The following is a 19,830-nucleotide window of genomic DNA, read 5'->3' on the forward strand; positions in this document are numbered from 1 at the left end:
TTGTCCAGATTCTGCAGTTTTTAGAAATGTCCCACATGTGGCCCTACTGCGCTCGTGGACTAAAACACAAGCCCTAGAAGCAAAGAAGCACCTAGTGCATTTTGAGTCCTCTTTTTTTATTAGAATATATTTTAGGCAGCATGCCAGGTTTGAAGAGGTGTTGAGGTGCCAAAACAGTAGGAATCCCCCAATAGTGACCCCATTTTGGAAACTACACCCCTCAAGGAATTCATTTATAGTTGTTGTTACCATTTTGACCGCACAGTTTTTTCACAGCACGTATTTGAATTGGGCTGTGAAATGAAAAAAATGTCAATTTTTCCAATAAAATGTCATTTGTGATCAAAATTTCTTATTTTCACAGGGAACAAAATACCCCATTTTGTTGCCCAATTTGTCCTTAGTGTGGCAATACCCCATTTGTGGTGATAAACTGCCGTTTGGGCCCATGGGAGGGCTCAGAAGGAAAGGAGCGCTATATGTTGGTTGGAGTCCAGATTTTGCTGGATTGGTTTTCGGGTGCCATGTCGCATTTGCAGAGCCTCAGAGGTATCAAAGCAATGGAAACCCACCAAAAGTGACCCCATTTTGGAAACTACACCCCTCAAGGAATTCATTTATGGTTGTTGTTAGCATTTTGACCACACAGTTTTTTCACGGCACCTATTTCAATTGGGCTGTGACATTTAAAAAATTTCATTTTTTCCAATAAGATGTAATTTTTTATCAAAATTTCTTATTTTCAGAGGGAACAAAATACTCAATTTTGTTGCCCAATTTCTCCTGAGTGCAGCAATACCCCGTTTGTGGCAATAAACTGCCGTTTGAGCCCATGGGAGGCCTCAGAAGGGAAGGAGCGCTGTGTGTTCCTTGGAGTACAGATTTTGCTGGTTTGGTTTTCGGGTGCCATGTCGCATTTGCAGAGCCCCAGAGGTATCAAAGCAATGGAAACCCGCCAGAAGTGACCCCATTTTGGAAACTACACCCCTCAAGGAATTAATTTATGGGTAATGTGACCATTTAGACCCCATAGTTTCTTCACAGAACTTATTTGAATTGGACTGGGAATTTAAAAAATATATATTTTTTCCAATAATATGTAATTTTAGCTAAAAATTCTTATTTTCACAAGAAATAAAATACTCCATTTTGTTGCCCAATTTGTCCTGAGTGCGGCAATACCCCATTTGTGGTGATAAACTGCCGTTTGGGCCCATGGGAGGGCTCAGAAGGAAAGGACCACCATTTGGCCTACTGGGGATTTTCTAGTGCGAAGTCATGTATGCAGAAGCCCCTGAGGTACCAGTACAGTTGAAACTAGGGATGCACGGTGCATCGAAACTTCGATACTGTTTCGATACTGTGCATCCCTAAACGGTTCGATACCGCTATTTCCTGTATTTCGATACTGAGCTGCGCAGCCGCACAGCTCAGTATAGTAACACATGAATGTATGGGAGCGCGGCTGCGGCTGTGTAATTCAGCCACAGCCCCGCTCCTGAGTCATGATAAGTTTGCGGGGTCAGGATGATGCGATGCGGCCAGCGCTGCACTAATGAGCGGCAGCACTGGAGACAGAACATGGCGGGCGCGCTACAAAACACCCCCATGTTCTGTCCTCAGTGCCTGAACTGCCGCTCATTAGTGCAGCGCCGGCCGCATCACCTCATGCTGACCGCGCGCGCACTTCCTGTCAGGAGCGGGGCAATGGCTGTATTACACAGCCGCAGCCCCGCTCTATAACGGCGGAGATCAGAGAAACTTCTCATCTCCGCCGTTATTCCCCTGAATGCTGCGATCACAGCTGACTGCAGCATTCAGGGGAAAGTGAGAAGGGGGGATGCCCCTGGATCGCGTCACAGGGAATTCCTGTGACGCGATCGAGGGCCATACCATATATGGGCAGACAGCCCAGGGTCTATTGACGGACTCCAGGGCTGTCTTACCATATTTCATGTTGTTAGGGCATACTGAGGTATGTCCTAACAGCCTGTGTGCTATCTGTCCACAGGCTAATGTACTGGCACATATCTGATATATGTCAGTACATTAAAGTTTAAAAATAAAGTAAAAACAAAGTATTGTTAAAATTAAAAAAAAATACACATACGCCTTTTTTACAATAAACATTAAAATAAGTCTCAATACATAAAATATACACATTCAGTAATGGCGCGCACAACTATTTTTTTGCATCATTTATGATTTGTACGCTGTAACAAAATGAAATAAACACGGCTTTCTATCACTTATTAATGTGAGGCACGTGGTGCGATGAATTTAACCTCCATGTTCCTCACATCAATAGGAATTAACCCCATCATGTACCCTACACATTAACCCATTATGACTGAGAAACATGATGGGATTAATTACTATTAATGTGAGGCGCGTTCAAAATTCATCACACGTCGCGCCTCACATCAGAAAACGGAAGAATTTTTTTTTATTACTGTTGGCAAAAGTATCGAAATTGGTATCGAAATCGCAATACTAAACGAAGTATCGGTATCGAAGTCCAAATTCTGGTATCGTGACATCCCTAGTTGAAACCCGCAAGAAGTGACCCCGTTTTAATAACTACACCCTTAAGGCATTCATCTAGAGGTGTAGTGAGCATTTTGACCAGAGACCTACACCCCATAAACTGTAATGTGGGTTCTCCCGGGTATGGCAATACTCTACATGTGGCTGTTATCAGCTGCCTGGGCACACAGCAGGGCTCAGAGGGGAAAGACGAGGGGGGATAAGCTGTGCGGAGTGCATCAGGGTAAGTAAAATTGGGGTAAGTTATAAACCAAGGGATGTATGATAAATTTTAAAACTGACTTTCATACAGAGCTCTTGTTATTCGGGACACGTGTCACATTGATATATTGTGTCATCCCTTATCGCCCTCTTATAGCAGACTTTGCACCTCTTTTGACTTTTTCCTTTCTTGCCAGTTTGGGGAACTTCTCCTGGAAAGTGTTGCCGCCCTGGTACGATCCGTGTGGCCCCGCTTCCAGAAGTACTGGGTGCCCCCCCTTCTTGGTCCCTAAAGATAATCACCTCTTGAAATTCCAGGAAAGTTCCCATCTGGCCTGCACATCGACGTAGCACGTACGCATTGTACAATGCCATCTGTATGATGTGCCCGGCCAGCTTCTTATACCACACAGCATGGCGCTGTAGGGCTTCGGGATTTGATCTTACAAGTCCATCCCTCCCATGTACCTATTGTACTCCAGGATGCAGTCTGGTTTGGGGGTGGCCTTTCCTTCATATAGCCTAAACCTGTAGGTATACCCGGATGCACTCTCGCAGCTTATACATCTTCACGCCATACCTTGCCCTCTTACCCGGCAGGTACTCGCGGAATTGAACCCTCCCTTTAAAATGTACCAGGGACTCATCAATAGAAATACACTTCTCGGGGGTGTATGCTTGGGAAAACCGGGCACTGGAACGGTCTAATAGGGGTCTCCGTTTATACAAACGGTTAAAACTGGGGTCATCTCGGGGTGGGCACGGCTCATTATCAGTATAATGTAAGAAGCGAAGTATTGCCTCATTTATTTATTTTTTGAGGTTACAGTTCAGTTCTGAAGTTGCTTTGAGGGGCCCATATATTAGAAACCCCTATCAAATACCCCATTTTAGAAACTAGACCCCTCAAAGTATTCACAACAGCATTTAGAAAGTTTATGAACCCTTTAGGTGTTTCATCATTCACTTTTTGTGTTACCTTATTCTAAGAGGTTCACTGAAGTAACAATTAAGTAAAAAATACCTTTTAATAGTAACTTGTTAAAAACAGGGGTAACACACCACTGTGACATAAGCCCCACCGTGATTATTAAAAAATGTATTAAACAAAAAACACTGAGTCATTATGATGCATATATCTCGGTGTTTGTAACGATATTTTGTCTGGAATCAGCATATATCCAGGGCACACCAGTAGTACAATCCCCAAATAAAGCACAGGTGTCCGAATGAATCGGCTCTCCTAGTGCTGGGTGTAACACAATATGACTGTCCCCAATGCAAACATTCCATAAACAGTAAACGACCCTACGCGTTTCAGATACTCATCCTCAGGGGTCCGTATCTTGGTAACTCTGGCCTCTTCACCAGCGATAGTGATATTCACCAGCAGATATTCTGCTGTGCGTCACGGCAAGATGCACGTATCGATGTCAACGGCATACTTCATTGCAGGCGCTAGGTTACTATAAACGCTAAAACTCCACCCCTCGTATTAGGCGGCAACACATGAACTGACCAATCCCAGCACCCACTCGATTCGTGACACCTGCCCATGTGACCCCCCGCCGTCAGCTGACAACCAGGGGTCATCATCGGCCGCATCAACCCGAACGCGCAGGCGCAGTAGAAGCCAAGGACAAGTCGCCCGGACTGCCAAACACGAGGAGGTAAGCGCTACACGATAATGTATTATAAGTATATCTTGCGGGACAGTTAAACACCGCAAGTGGACTACCTCACAGAGCAACTCAAAAGTAATTAAACACATGTGAGGTGGACAAGAATACTAGATCCCTCATATCAGGAGGGACTGACAGGCGATCTCCAAATGTATCAGTTGACCCATATGGCCATCTCAAAACTTGGTATATTAGGCAATATGAACTCACCAACCTTATAGGCAACCCAGTGGAGAAAGGCCACCCATAGGGGAATGGTGAGGCATGTTAAATAAAACATGTATAATTAGTCTGCTCATTTAAACCTGCTGGTTGTATACATTCCAGTCTATGGATCCATTGTGCTTCTTTGCGTAAAATCAGGTTGTCCCAGTCCCCTCCTCTTTTAGGGGGTCTAACAAGTTCAATTGCTTGAAACTTTAAGCATGATGCCTGACCTTGGTGTTTAGCATGCACATGCTTAGATATTGGGGTGTCCCTAACATGGATAATATCTCCAACATGCTCCCTAATACGGCGACGAAATTGTCGTGCTGTTTTACCCACATAGTTAAGGGGGCATGGACATGTGATTAGGTAGACCACTCCCGCTGTCTTGCAATTGACATAATCACGAATATTGTATTGTTTCTGTGTAACAACACTAGTGAAGCTATTCCCTTTACAAATGAATTCACAGGCTTTACAGCTACCACATCTAAAAGTGCCTGGTATTTGTCTATCCAGCCACGTACCCCTAGGTGAAATGGGGTCAAAACAGCTATGCATGACTCTGTCCCTTATGTTTTTCCCTCTCCGATACGTAACAGACGGCCTCTGTGTGATCTGATCTACTAAATCTACATCAGAACTGAGAATACGCCAATACCTGTTCAGTATCTGCATAATATCATTTTGTTTGGAATCATAGGTGCCTATGAGTCTCGTGACCTGTTCTTCTTTCCGTTTTTTAGGGACCAGGAGACATTGCCTATCTGCATCCCTTGCTCCCTCATAGGCCTTCCTAATAACACTCTTGGGGAAGCCTCTGTCCTTCAATCTTGTTTTGAGTTCCTGGGCCTGGCACTCAAAATCACCCATAGAGCTACAATTCCTGCGTACTCTCATAAATTGGCCTTTCGGAATGCCACGTTTGAGGGAATACGGATGACAGCTATTCCATTGCAGAAAACTATTAGTTGCTGTTTCTTTCCGATGTACCTTGGTTCGGATTGTGCCTTCTTCTGTTTTTGTGATTTTCAAGTCTAAAAAAGACAATTCTTTCTCACTGATCTCACATGTGAATTTTAGTCCTATATCATTATTGTTGAGGGCTGCTACAAAACTATGGAACTCATCCGCTGTGGAGTTCCAGAGGATCAACACGTCATCAATATATCTAATCCATAATCCAACGGATGAAGTCCATTTGACAAATTTGTCCCCAAAAACAATTGTCTCCTCCCACCAGCCAAGAAATAAATTTGCATAGGTGGGAGCAGCAGGACTCCCCATTGCAGTACCACATTGTTGATGAAAAATTTTGTCTTCAAAAATAAATATATTCTTTTCGAGAACAAACTGTAATAACTGCAGAACAAATTGGTTATGAGCTGCAAACTGAGTACCTCTAGATCCCAGATAATACTCGACCGCTTTATAACCGCATTTGTGAGGTATGGATGAATACAACGCCTCAACATCCAGACTAGCCAGGATTGTATCTTTCTCCAGAGAAATACCGTCAATCTGTTTCAAGACATCCATAGTGTCACGTACATATGATGTAAGACTCAAGACAAAAGGGCGCAACACCTGATCAACATATGTACTCACATTTTGAGTTAAATTATTGATGCCTGAAACAATGGGTCTGCCACGTAAGGGAGGGTACCCTTTATGGATTTTGGGCAGACTATAAAAACACGCCATAACAGGAAATTGTGGGTATAGGAACCCGAACTCACCTGCACTAATCAAAGATCTGCTCCTTGCATCACTCAAGATGCTCAGCAACTCTTTCTTGAATAGTGCCGTAGGGTTATCCTTTAAGATGGTATAGCAGTCATGGTTAAACAAAATGTCCTCACACATTTTCTTATAATCATCCCTGCTCATGACCACAATGTTCCCACCTTTATCAGATGCCTTTAGAACAATGTTCTGTTTTTTCTCTAAAGTGGTCAGAGCTAATCGTTCAGACCAAGTCAAGTTGTTATCCATGCCCCTGCTGTCCTGACTAAGACTTTTGATCTCATCTCCCACCATATCCACAAATAAATCCACATTGGTAAAGTCTCCCATAGGTGGCAGCTTCCTACTCTTCATTTTTAGGTTGGTGAAGGGACCTATACCTGGAGCTCTTCCAGATTCCTCTAGTAACCCCTCTAGGGCTGAAAGGCCTTCCATATCAGACTCCTCTAACCCTAATTCCATACATTTTTTCCTATTATGGTGTTTAAAAAATTTTATCCATTTAAGTTTACGAGCAAATAAGTTGAGATCTTTTATCCACGAAAATGAGTCAAATTTAACTGTAGGGACAAAAGAAAGTCCCTTTTCTAATAATGTATTCTCTGATGCACTCAGATTATATTCAGAAAGGTTAATGATTTGAAGCCTATCCATATTATTCCCCTTCACTAATCCTTTTGTCCCCTCAGCATATAGCGGGAAATGGGAGGATTGTTGGCTAAAAAATTGTTGCCACTGTTAGAAGAGGCTCTCCCACGGCCTCTATTTCTACCTCTTGCTCCTCCCCTAAATTTTTGTTTCCCACCACTACCACCAAAAAATGGGCCCACTCTTTCAGAGTCTGTAGTTTCACTCTCTGATGTGGAAGGGTCAGATTCCCTCGGCCCCCTGTTGGTCTGTTGATATTGCTGTTGTTGTGTAGTAACAAAATCGTACGCTTTTTTCTCCCTAAATTCCTGTAGGTCTCTCTGGAATTGGAAGTGTTTACGTTCCTTTAGATGATTAGTGAACCTTTCTAATGTTTGTTGGAGGATTTTGTCCCTTTTATCAAAACCAGGGGTATCTACCAAGGATTTAGCTGCCTCAATCTCTTTTTTAAGGTCAGCACTAATAAAGTCAAACTGGACTTTTTCTTCCTCTACCAAAATCTGCATCAGCCTAAGTGAGCTCCCTGTGATCTCCTGTTCCCACCTTTCTTTTATATTAGCAGTTTTTAATCTTGATGCTGGGACAATGGGGACCCTGAGACCTCTGGGAACTATCTTGTTCTTTAAATAGTTTTCCAGACTCTGGATCTCCCACCAACTTCTAGTATAATCTTTATGCAATCTATTAAGGTTTTTGAAGGTAGATTTAAGAGATGCACCCTGAACTGTATACATCAGTTCACATTCAGAAAAAACGCTTTTAGCCTCACTCATCCACCCATCTGTGTTTAATTCAGAAAGTGCAAAGGCTGCCATACCTAGATATAATGAAATTGTTAACTGTATGGACTAAATGTAATTTCACTGTATAGTTTGATAAAAATTTAATTGTCACAGTGGTGTGTTACCCCTGTTTTTAACAAGTTACTATTAAAAGGTATTTTTTACTTAATTGTTACTTCAGTGAACCTTATAAATTTTTCATATTGTGGGAGCACAATTAAATTTTTATCAAACTATACAGTGAAATTACATTTAGTCCATACAGTTAACAATTTCATTATATCTAGGTATGGCAGCCTTTGCACTTTCTGAATTAAACACAGATGGGTGGATGAGTGAGGCTAAAAGCGTTTTTTCTGAATGTGAACTGATGTATACAGTTCAGGGTGCATCTCTTAAATCTACCTTCAAAAACCTTAATAGATTGCATAAAGATTATACTAGAAGTTGGTGGGAGATCCAGAGTCTGGAAAACTATTTAAAGAACAAGATAGTTCCCAGAGGTCTCAGGGTCCCCATTGTCCCAGCATCAAGATTAAAAACCGCTAATATAAAAGAAAGGTGGGAACAGGAGATCACAGGGAGCTCACTTAGGCTGATGCAGATTTTGGTAGAGGAAGAAAAAGTCCAGTTTGACTTTATTAGTGCTGACCTTAAAGAGGCTCTGTCACCAGATTTTGCAGCCCCTATCTGCTATTGCAGCAGATAGGCGCTGCAATGTAGATGACAGTAACGTTTTTATTTTTAAAAAACGAGCATTTTTGGCCAAGTTATGACCATTTTCGTATTTATGCAAATGAGGCTTGCAAAAGTACAACTGGGCGTGTTGAAAAGTAAAAGTACAACTGGGCGTGTATTATGTGCGTACATCGGGGCGTGTTTACTACTATTACTAGCTGGGCGTTGTGTATAGAAGTGTCATCCACTTCTCTTCACAACGCCCAGCTTCTGGCAGTGCAGCACTGTGACGTCACTCACAGGTCCTGCATCGTGTCGGCACCAGAGGCTACAGATGATTCTGCAGCAGCATCGGCGTTTGCAGGTAAGTCGATGTAGCTACTTACCTGCAAATGCTGATGCTGCTGCAGAATCAACTGTAGCCTCTGGTGCCGACACGATCCAGGACCTGTGAGTGACGTCACAGATCTGCACTTCCAGAAGCTGGGCGTTGTGAAGAGAAGTGGATGACACTTCTATACACAACGCCCAGCTAGTAAAAGTATTAAACACGCCCCGATGTACGCACATAATACACGCCCGGTTGTACTTTTACTTTTCAACACGCCCAGTTGTACTTTTGCAAGCCTCATTTGCATAAATACGAAAATGGTCATAACTTGGCCAAAAATGCTCGTTTTTTAAAAATAAAAACGTTACTGTAATCTACATTGCAGCGCCTATCTGCTGCAATAGCAGATAGGGGTTGCAAAATCTGGTGACAGAGCCTCTTTAAAAAAGAGATTGAGGCAGCTAAATCCTTGGTAGATACCCCTGGTTTTGATAAAAGGGACAAAATCCTCCAACAAACATTAGAAAGGTTCACTAATCATCTAAAGGAACGTAAACACTTCCAATTCCAGAGAGACCTACAGGAATTTAGGGAGAAAAAAGCGTACGATTTTGTTACTACACAACAACAGCAATATCAACAGACCAACAGGGGGCCGAGGGAATCTGACCCTTCCACATCAGAGAGTGAAACTACAGACTCTGAAAGAGTGGGCCCATTTTTTGGTGGTAGTGGTGGGAAACAAAAATTTAGGGGAGGAGCAAGAGGTAGAAATAGAGGCCGTGGGAGAGCCTCTTCTAACAGTGGCAACAATTTTTTAGCCAACAATCCTCCCATTTCCCGCTATATGCTGAGGGGACAAAAGGATTAGTGAAGGGGAATAATATGGATAGGCTTCAAATCATTAACCTTTCTGAATATAATCTGAGTGCATCAGAGAATACATTATTAGAAAAGGGACTTTCTTTTGTCCCTACAGTTAAATTTGACTCATTTTCGTGGATAAAAGATCTCAACTTATTTGCTCGTAAACTTAAATGGATAAAAAATTTTAAACACCATAATAGGAAAAAATGTATGGAATTAGGGTTAGAGGAGTCTGATATGGAAGGCCTTTCAGCCCTAGAGGGGTTACTAGAGGAATCTGGAAGAGCTCCAGGTATAGGTCCCTTCACCAACCTAAAAATGAAGAGTAGGAAGCTGCCACCTATGGGAGACTTTACCAATGTGGATTTATTTGTGGATATGGTGGGAGATGAGATCAAAAGTCTTAGTCAGGACAGCAGGGGCATGGATAACAACTTGACTTGGTCTGAACGATTAGCTCTGACCACTTTAGAGAAAAAACAGAACATTGTTCTAAAGGCATCTGATAAAGGTGGGAACATTGTGGTCATGAGCAGGGATGATTATAAGAAAATGTGTGAGGACATTTTGTTTAACCATGACTGCTATACCATCTTAAAGGATAACCCTACGGCACTATTCAAGAAAGAGTTGCTGAGCATCTTGAGTGATGCAAGGAGCAGATCTTTGATTAGTGCAGGTGAGTTCGGGTTCCTATACCCACAATTTCCTGTTATGGCGTGTTTTTATAGTCTGCCCAAAATCCATAAAGGGTACCCTCCCTTACGTGGCAGACCCATTGTTTCAGGCATCAATAATTTAACTCAAAATGTGAGTACATATGTTGATCAGGTGTTGCGCCCTTTTGTCTTGAGTCTTACATCATATGTACGTGACACTATGGATGTCTTGAAACAGATTGACGGTATTTCTCTGGAGAAAGATACAATCCTGGCTAGTCTGGATGTTGAGGCGTTGTATTCATCCATACCTCACAAATGCGGTTATAAAGCGGTCGAGTATTATCTGGGATCTAGAGGTACTCAGTTTGCAGCTCATAACCAATTTGTTCTGCAGTTATTACAGTTTGTTCTCGAAAAGAATATATTTATTTTTGAAGACAAAATTTTTCATCAACAATGTGGTACTGCAATGGGGAGTCCTGCTGCTCCCACCTATGCAAATTTATTTCTTGGCTGGTGGGAGGAGACAATTGTTTTTGGGGACAAATTTGTCAAATGGACTTCATCCGTTGGATTATGGATTAGATATATTGATGACGTGTTGATCCTCTGGAACTCCACAGCGGATGAGTTCCATAGTTTTGTAGCAGCCCTCAACAATAATGATATAGGACTAAAATTCACATGTGAGATCAGTGAGAAAGAATTGTCTTTTTTAGACTTGAAAATCACAAAAACAGAAGAAGGCACAATCCGAACCAAGGTACATCGGAAAGAAACAGCAACTAATAGTTTTCTGCAATGGAATAGCTGTCATCCGTATTCCCTCAAACGTGGCATTCCGAAAGGCCAATTTATGAGAGTACGCAGGAATTGTAGCTCTATGGGTGATTTTGAGTGCCAGGCCCAGGAACTCAAAACAAGATTGAAGGACAGAGGCTTCCCCAAGAGTGTTATTAGGAAGGCCTATGAGGGAGCAAGGGATGCAGATAGGCAATGTCTCCTGGTCCCTAAAAAACGGAAAGAAGAACAGGTCACGAGACTCATAGGCACCTATGATTCCAAACAAAATGATATTATGCAGATACTGAACAGGTATTGGCGTATTCTCAGTTCTGATGTAGATTTAGTAGATCAGATCACACAGAGGCCGTCTGTTACGTATCGGAGAGGGAAAAACATAAGGGACAGAGTCATGCATAGCTGTTTTGACCCCATTTCACCTAGGGGTACGTGGCTGGATAGACAAATACCAGGCACTTTTAGATGTGGTAGCTGTAAAGCCTGTGAATTCATTTGTAAAGGGAATAGCTTCACTAGTGTTGTTACACAGAAACAATACAATATTCGTGATTATGTCAATTGCAAGACAGCGGGAGTGGTCTACCTAATCACATGTCCATGCCCCCTTAACTATGTGGGTAAAACAGCACGACAATTTCGTCGCCGTATTAGGGAGCATGTTGGAGATATTATCCATGTTAGGGACACCCCAATATCTAAGCATGTGCATGCTAAACACCAAGGTCAGGCATCATGCTTAAAGTTTCAAGCAATTGAACTTGTTAGACCCCCTAAAAGAGGAGGGGACTGGGACAACCTGATTTTACGCAAAGAAGCACAATGGATCCATAGACTGGAATGTATACAACCAGCAGGTTTAAATGAGCAGACTAATTATACATGTTTTATTTAACATGCCTCACCATTCCCCTATGGGTGGCCTTTCTCCACTGGGTTGCCTATAAGGTGGGTGAGTTCATATTGCCTAATATACCAAGTTTTGAGATGGCCATATGGGTCAACTGATACATTTGGAGATCGCCTGTCAGTCCCTCCTGATATGAGGGATCTAGTATTCTTGTCCACCTCACATGTGTTTAATTACTTTTGAGTTGCTCTGTGAGGTAGTCCACTTGCGGTGTTTAACTGTCCCGCAAGATATACTTATAATACATTATCGTGTAGCGCTTACCTCCTCGTGTTTGGCAGTCCGGGCGACTTGTCCTTGGCTTCTACTGCGCCTGCGCGTTCGGGTTGATGCGGCCGATGATGACCCCTGGTTGTCAGCTGACGGCGGGGGGTCACATGGGCAGGTGTCACGAATCGAGTGGGTGCTGGGATTGGTCAGTTCATGTGTTGCCGCCTAATACGAGGGGTGGAGTTTTAGCGTTTATAGTAACCTAGCGCCTGCAATGAAGTATGCCGTTGACATCGATACGTGCATCTTGCCGTGACGCACAGCAGAATATCTGCTGGTGAATATCACTATCGCTGGTGAAGAGGCCAGAGTTACCAAGATACGGACCCCTGAGGATGAGTATCTGAAACGCGTAGGGTCGTTTACTGTTTATGGAATGTTTGCATTGGGGACAGTCATATTGTGTTACACCCAGCACTAGGAGAGCCGATTCATTCGGACACCTGTGCTTTATTTGGGGATTGTACTACTGGTGTGCCCTGGATATATGCTGATTCCAGACAAAATATCGTTACAAACACCGAGATATATGCATCATAATGACTCAGTGTTTTTTGTTTAATACATTTTTTAATAATCACGGTGGGGCTTATGTCACAGTGGTGTGTTACCCCTGTTTTTAACAAGTTACTATTAAAAGGTATTTTTTACTTAATTGTTACTTCAGTGAACCTTATAAATTTTTCATATTGTGGGAGCACAATTAAATTTTTATCAAACTATACAGTGAAATTTCTTATTCTAAGAGCCAGAACGTTTTTATTTTTCAATCAATAAAGCCGTGCGATGACTTATTTTTTGCGTAACGAACTGTAGTTTCGATCAGGACCATTTTTCGGTACATGCGACTTTTTGATCTCTTTTTATTCCATTTTTTGGGAGGTGAAGTGACCAAACAATTGTGATTGTGGTTCGGTTTATTATTATTTTCTTTTACGGCGTTCACCGTGCGGGATAAATAACGAAATAATTTTGTAGTTCAGGCCGTTACGGACGCGGCGATACCAATTATGTATAGGTTTTTTTTTGTTTATATATTTTTATTAATAATAAATGACTGATAAGGGAAAAAGGGGGATTTTTACTTTTAATACATTTAAAACTTTTATTTTCTTATTTTTACACATCTTTTTGTAACTTTTTTTTTTACTGTATTACTTTGTCCCACTAGGGGACTTGAGCACAGGAGGCCCTGATCGCAATTCTAATACACTGCACTACATGCGTAGTGCAGTGTATTAGAACTGTCAGCTACTCACTGACAGCAAGCATAGTGGGTCCTGACGTTGTCAGGACCCACTAGGCTTCCGTCTATGGCACAGCCGGACGCCATTGTTTGGTGTCCGGTTGCCATAGTCACCATCGCCGGCCGCTATCGTGTAGCAAGCCGGTGATGGCAGCTTAACCCCTAAAAAGCCGCGATCTCTATAGAACGTGGCTTTTAAGGGGTTAATCAGCGGGGACACAGCGATCGGTCCCCGCTGTAGGAGCTGTGACAGCTGCTGAACAAGACAGGCCGTTAAAAAAACGGCCGTTATTCCCGAGACGTTCTATTAGGTCATGGAGCGCGAACGATACAGCTGCCATGACCTAATAGTGCGTCCAGTAGCGGGAAGGGGTTAAGAAACAATTTAATCTTGAAGGTTTCATTAGTCACTAAAGATGTGTAGGTAGTTTGTCTATGAGAGATGTTATTACAACATAGGCATCGTGAATGGCCGCATTTGAATGAGCCAAAAAGAGTTGGCAACATTTTTGGGTTTGGTGACTTAGACTTTTGCACTCTGCTAGGCACAAGAATATTTTTCAATGTTTGCGAACGTCTAAATGTGATTTTCGGCTTATCTACTAAATCTCTATCCAAATGAGGGTCATTTTTCAAAATATTCCAATGTTTGGATAAAATGGCTCTAATGGATTTATTCTCACTGTTGAAAGTCGTGATTAAATTAGTATTACCGTATGTAGGCTCTGTTTTTTTACAAGTGTGATTGATACAAAGCTCTTGAGACAGCTTAGCAGCTTTGCAGCGTGCTCCCTTGATAAGATTAGTAGGGAAATTTTTTTCCTTGAATCTCTTCTCTAGGACGTTACATTCTTTATTGTGAGCTTCTAAAATCTAAGTAACTATAGACATCAACTGACTTAAAATGTGTTTTGGTGTTAAAAAGATTATTGCTTTTGTCGTAGTTAATTGTCAGATCCAGAAAATCAATGGATGTTACGGAAAAAGTATGTGTGAAAGATAGTTCGAAATCATTGTCATTTAAAATCTCCATGAATTGAAGGGTTCCTTTCTGGTCACCTTTCCATATGAAGAAGAGATAGTCAATGTAACGTTTATATAATAAAATATTTTCTTTAAAAGGATGGTCCCCATAAATGTATGTTTCTTCGAAAGCTCCCATGTATAAATTTGCATACGCTGGTGCAAAGCGTGTGCCCATTGCGCAACCCTTAATTTGATTATAAAAGATATTCCCAAAGCTAAAAAGATTGTGTGTGCGAATAAAATTAATACAATTGCTTAGAAATGAAGCTTGCACTATTGGAATGGAGGTGCTAGTTGATAGGACAGAATTTATTACTTTTAAGCCCTTGTCATGTGGAATGTTACTATAAAGGGCATTCACATCGGCTGTCAAAAAATGTATTGGAGATGTGCATGTGTCTATTTTCAGATTAAATAGTTCTCTTATTAGCTGGTCGGAGTCTTTCAGATATGAGGGTAGGTTAAGCACAAACGGTTGTAAGTGTAGATCCACGAAGTGGGAAAGATTGCTTGTTAATGAACCCATTCCAGAAATGATGAGGCGTCCAGGGGGATTGATGGGTGATTTGTGAATTTTTGGGAGATGATAAATAAATGGCATATTGGGAAAGGGAACATGTAAAAATATTTTTTATCTTTTTGTGAGTAACCCATCTTTACCAGCTGTGTCTATTAGGACTTTATATTCGTGTATATAGGATGGTAGAGGGTTGGTAGATAATTTGTGATAGAAAGTATTGTCAGTTAGAATGAGTGAAGTTTCACTCAAATATTTGATCTTATCTTGGATCACAATACCGCCCCCTTTGTCTGCGGGGCGAATTACAATATCTCCATTAGTGCGCAGTGATTTTACAGCCCTTCTCTCGTGTTGTGTAAGATTATCTGGAAAAATACGTGGATTATCCAGAGTTCTATAATCATTACCAACCAGAGTTGAAAAAGTATCTATAAAGGAACCTTGGTGGTGTAATGGATAAAATTCTGACTTTGGATGAACGTCTACTGAGACAAAAACAGAGGTAGTATCAGTCGTACAGGGGTCAATTGCAGGGGAAGGTACTGAATGAGATTTTGAAATTGCAAAATGCCTCATTAATGTTTAGTTTCCTAATGAACCTGTTGAGGTCCATGAATAATTCAAAGGTGTCCACTGATGCTGTAGGGCAAAACGAAAGACCTTTATTCAGTAGACTTTCTTCATATATATTTAGGTTATAGGATGATAAATATAGGGGGTTTGTGACTTATACACCCCTCAAAGCAACTCTGAACTGAATTGATCCCTAAAAAAATAGGTGTTGGAAATGTTCATAAAAATGAGAAAAATTGCTGCTAAAGTTTATAAGCCTTGTAACGTCTTAGAATAATGAAAGGTCATTTAAAAAACGATGCCAACGTAAAGTAGACATATAGTAAATCTTAACTAGCTACTATTTTGTGTGACATAACGGTCTTTCATTTATATTTAGAAAAATGCAAATTATCCAGTTTTCTATAAATGTTGGTGTTTTTCACAAATAAACCCTGAATGTATCTACCAAATTTTACCGCTAACATAATGTAAAATTTGTCACAACAAACCAATCACAGAATCGCTTGGATAGGTAAAAGCAATACAAAGTTATTACCACGTAAAATGACACGTCAGATTTTAAAATTGAGGCTATGTCAGGAAGGTAAACTGTGGCAGCAGCGACGAGGGTTTAAGTCAGACATGCAGAGTAAGTTTCCTAGACTAGAGCTAATGAGGGAAACCTGTAGGGATCCAAACTCTGATTGAATGGCATGACGGAGCTGTAGGTATCTGAAAAAAATTATTTCTGGAATTTGATTTGAGGTTTCTTTAAAACACATCCAATTGATTTTGGGAAAATGTGTTCAAAATATTTTTCCCCATGAGATGTCCAATTGCTTATCCCACAATATACAAGTGTAAAAAATGAGGATTAAGCCATATGGGGGTTCTAGGTGAAAAAGGCCAGGACTTCCTTGCAGCTGCAAATTTAATAGGCAGTATGGGGGCATCTTTGGGAGTTTATATCTTTAAAACTGTATTTGCAATGCTTTCATAAGACCCACATATCGCCATATAGAGCTGTGGCTGCCTTACTAAAATATTTTTCTAACCACCAATGCGCATAAAATGAGAGGCTATAATACCTCTACTTCTTTTAGTATATATCAGTCCACAAAATCATCCCTTGGTCATTGTAAATTAACTGAGACCTTATCCTGCAAATAAGAAAATCTTATGCTATGGAAAGGATATATTGTAAAAATGATGATACATTATATCATTCTTAAACAACATGAGGAAATATAAATATATGTACACAACTACACATATATACATAGTTTTTAAATGTTTTATAATTTTGTAACTTTTTTCTAATATTTAATAGCTTGTTGCCGCAAAAGATCGTATTGTGTCACTGCAAGATGAGCATAATCAGTTACTAAAAGAGAGCGTACGCATTCAAAAGAAAAGTGAAAGACATGTAGAGGTAAGATATTAATAAAGCCTCACATTCTGTTTTTATTCTTGTTTTTTTGTAAAAAAAAATTGGGAGAAAATAGCAATACAAAAGCATAGAATTTTAAACGTAATAAAAGGTTGCACAATAAAGCATGGAAATATTGTATTGAAACTATTATCGAAACTATTTTGCTAAGAGTTTTTTATCCACACTATACAGCAAATAAGTGACCCTATTAACCCCTTAGTGACCAGCCTATTTAACCCATTAGTTACCGCCCCATAGAGTTTTTACGGCGCTGCATCGGAATAAATAAACAGAGTAGGGAGCCGAGGGCTGGGGGCATCCCTGCTCGAACGTGTGAGATCGATATTCGTATCAATCTCACCCGTTTAACCCCTCAGATGCGGCGCTCAATAGCGAGCGCCGCATCTGAGTTGCTTTGGAGAGAGGGAGCTCCCTCTCATCCCACCGACACCCAACGATAAGGTAGTAAAAAAGTTTTTAAAAAAGTTGAATAAAATGTGAAAAAAAAATGAAAAACCCACTTTTTCTCCTTACAAACTGCTTTATTATTAAAAAACAAAATAAAGTTAAAAAGTTACACATATTTGGTATATTTGCGACTATAACGACCCCGACTATAAAGTTATTACATCATTTAACCCGCTCGGTGAACGTCATAAAAAATAAATTAAAAAAACATGCAAAAATTGCTGTTTTCTTTTAATCCAGCCTTAAATAAAAATTTGATAAAAAGTGATCAAAAAGTTGCATCTACTCCAAAATGGTACCAATAAAAACTACAAGTCGTCCCACAAAAAAAAGCCCTCATACAACTGAATCGGCAAAAAAATAAAAAAGTTATGGCTCTTGATATATGGAGACACAAAAACAAATAATTTTGAGAAAAAGGGTTTTCACTGTGTAAAAGTAGTAAAACATACAAAATTTATATAAATTTGGTATCGTTGCAAATGCAACAACCCGCTGAATAAAGTTATTGTGTTTTATTTATACCCACGGTAAACGGCGTAAATTTAGGACGCAAAAAAGTTTGGCGAAAATGCAGTTTTTTTTTTTCTATTCCCCAAAAAAAAAGTTAATAGTTAATCCATAAAATCCATGTACCCCAAAATGGTGCTATTAAAAATTACAACTTGTCCCGCAACAAACAAGACCTTATACAGCTATGTCGACGCAAAAAATAAAAAAGTTATAGCTCTTTGAATGAGACGATGGAAAAACGTAAAAACGGCTTGGTCATTAAAGGGAATGTGTCGCTAGAAACTATTTTTTTTTTTTTCAGTTAAACAGTTAGTATATAAGTGATTACACATTGTTTTAATTTTTTTCACAAGTCAGGAAATATTATAAATTAGATTCTAATTTATAACATTTCCATGTGCTGGTCACTAGAGGGAGCAATTCCCAAAATTGCAGCATTGGCAATGTGGTAAAGCAGCCTCATTGCTTTATGCTGCAAATTTGGGGTAGACACACTCGCTCTAGTGTCCTCAAACAATCCCCCCCTCCCTTATTCTGGCTAGTGCCAGGGGAAGGAGGGGGTTGAATCTTCAAACTTCCTACACTGTGTGCCGCCATTTTCTGAGCGAATTCACAGTGTAGGAGGATTAGATACAGTGGTAATCAGACAGTATAACACGAACATAATACACACATCACAAACATAACTTACCTGCTCCTGCCGCCTCCGCTCCTATACCTTGCGTCTTCGCTGCCTTGAACATATGGCCGTAAGCCGCGAAAGGAAGTCGTCATCTTACTGTCCGGCCGCGGCTTCTGGTCCACATGAAAATGGCGCCGGATTTCACTCTGCCAATGACCTTCCTTTTGGTCTGTGTGGGAGCGGCGCTTGCGCCATTCCCACACAGACGGCGTACGCTATAGTGAATGGAGCGGCTTCCATTCGCATTCTCTATGTGGATGTATGTGCCGTATTCCATCTCTATGTGTCGTTAATCGACACATACAGAGATGAAAAAATAATGGCAGCCCCCATAGAGAAGTAAAATTAAGAAAAAAGTAAAAAGTACAACACAAGAACACAAATAAATAAAATGTATTTTAATATGATACTAAAAGCAATATTATATAAAAAAAAAAAAAAATTTGTGACGCCTTCCCTTTAAGGTCTAAAATAGGCTGGTCATTAAGGGGTTAAGGCTCTAATGACTAAGCTATTTTATTTGTTTTTCTATAGTCACATTCAAAGAGCTAAAACTTTTTTATTTTTCCGTCGACATAGCTGTATGAGGACATCTTTTTTGCTGGATTAGTTGTACTTTTTAATGGCACCATTTTGGAGTACATAAAATTTTTTGATTAACTTTTATTAACTCATTATTGGGGGTAATAGAAAAAAAAACCTGAAATTACACCCTTGTTCTATGCGTTTTTAATTCACGCCGTTCACTGTGCTACGTAAATATCATGTTAGAGGGGGGCGTGGCCAACTGCTGATGTGAGAGGACGTGTGCGGCGTTTGCTCCGGGCCAGCATCCTGATTATCATCCTCCTGACACTGATAAACCTGTCAAAATTCCCTACCACCTGCGGAGGAAGGGAAGGACCTCTTCTAAGAAAAAGATGGGTCCGACTAAAGCCACAGATGCGGCCGAAAAGCTGAAATCTTATGCCCGCGTGGTGATCCAAGATGGCGCCAGTGTCTGCAGAGCTAATGGCCGAGGCCTCGGATCCTGTCCACCCAGTCTCTGTTACAGGG

At 40.7% G+C, this 19,830-nt stretch overlaps 1 protein-coding gene across 6 annotated transcripts in view; it reads left to right on the plus strand.

The window, feature by feature from the left end:
• Window positions 1–19,830, plus strand: part of LOC142748947 (RUN and FYVE domain-containing protein 1-like) — a 543,301-nt gene that overhangs the window by 233,811 nt on the left and 289,660 nt on the right. For 5 of the 6 annotated variants that reach the window (XM_075856376.1, XM_075856372.1, XM_075856373.1 and 2 more), the window contains one exon: window positions 17,010–17,111. The exons of the other annotated variant lie outside the window; for it this stretch is intronic. In XM_075856376.1, the coding sequence (XP_075712491.1) occupies window positions 17,010–17,111 (102 nt within the window). The remainder of the gene's footprint in view (window positions 1–17,009; window positions 17,112–19,830) is intronic. 6 annotated transcript variants of the gene reach the window in all.

The sequence above is a fragment of the Rhinoderma darwinii genome, chromosome 3 (genome assembly GCF_050947455.1).
Source record: "Rhinoderma darwinii isolate aRhiDar2 chromosome 3, aRhiDar2.hap1, whole genome shotgun sequence".
Lineage (NCBI taxonomy): Eukaryota > Metazoa > Chordata > Amphibia > Anura > Rhinodermatidae > Rhinoderma > Rhinoderma darwinii.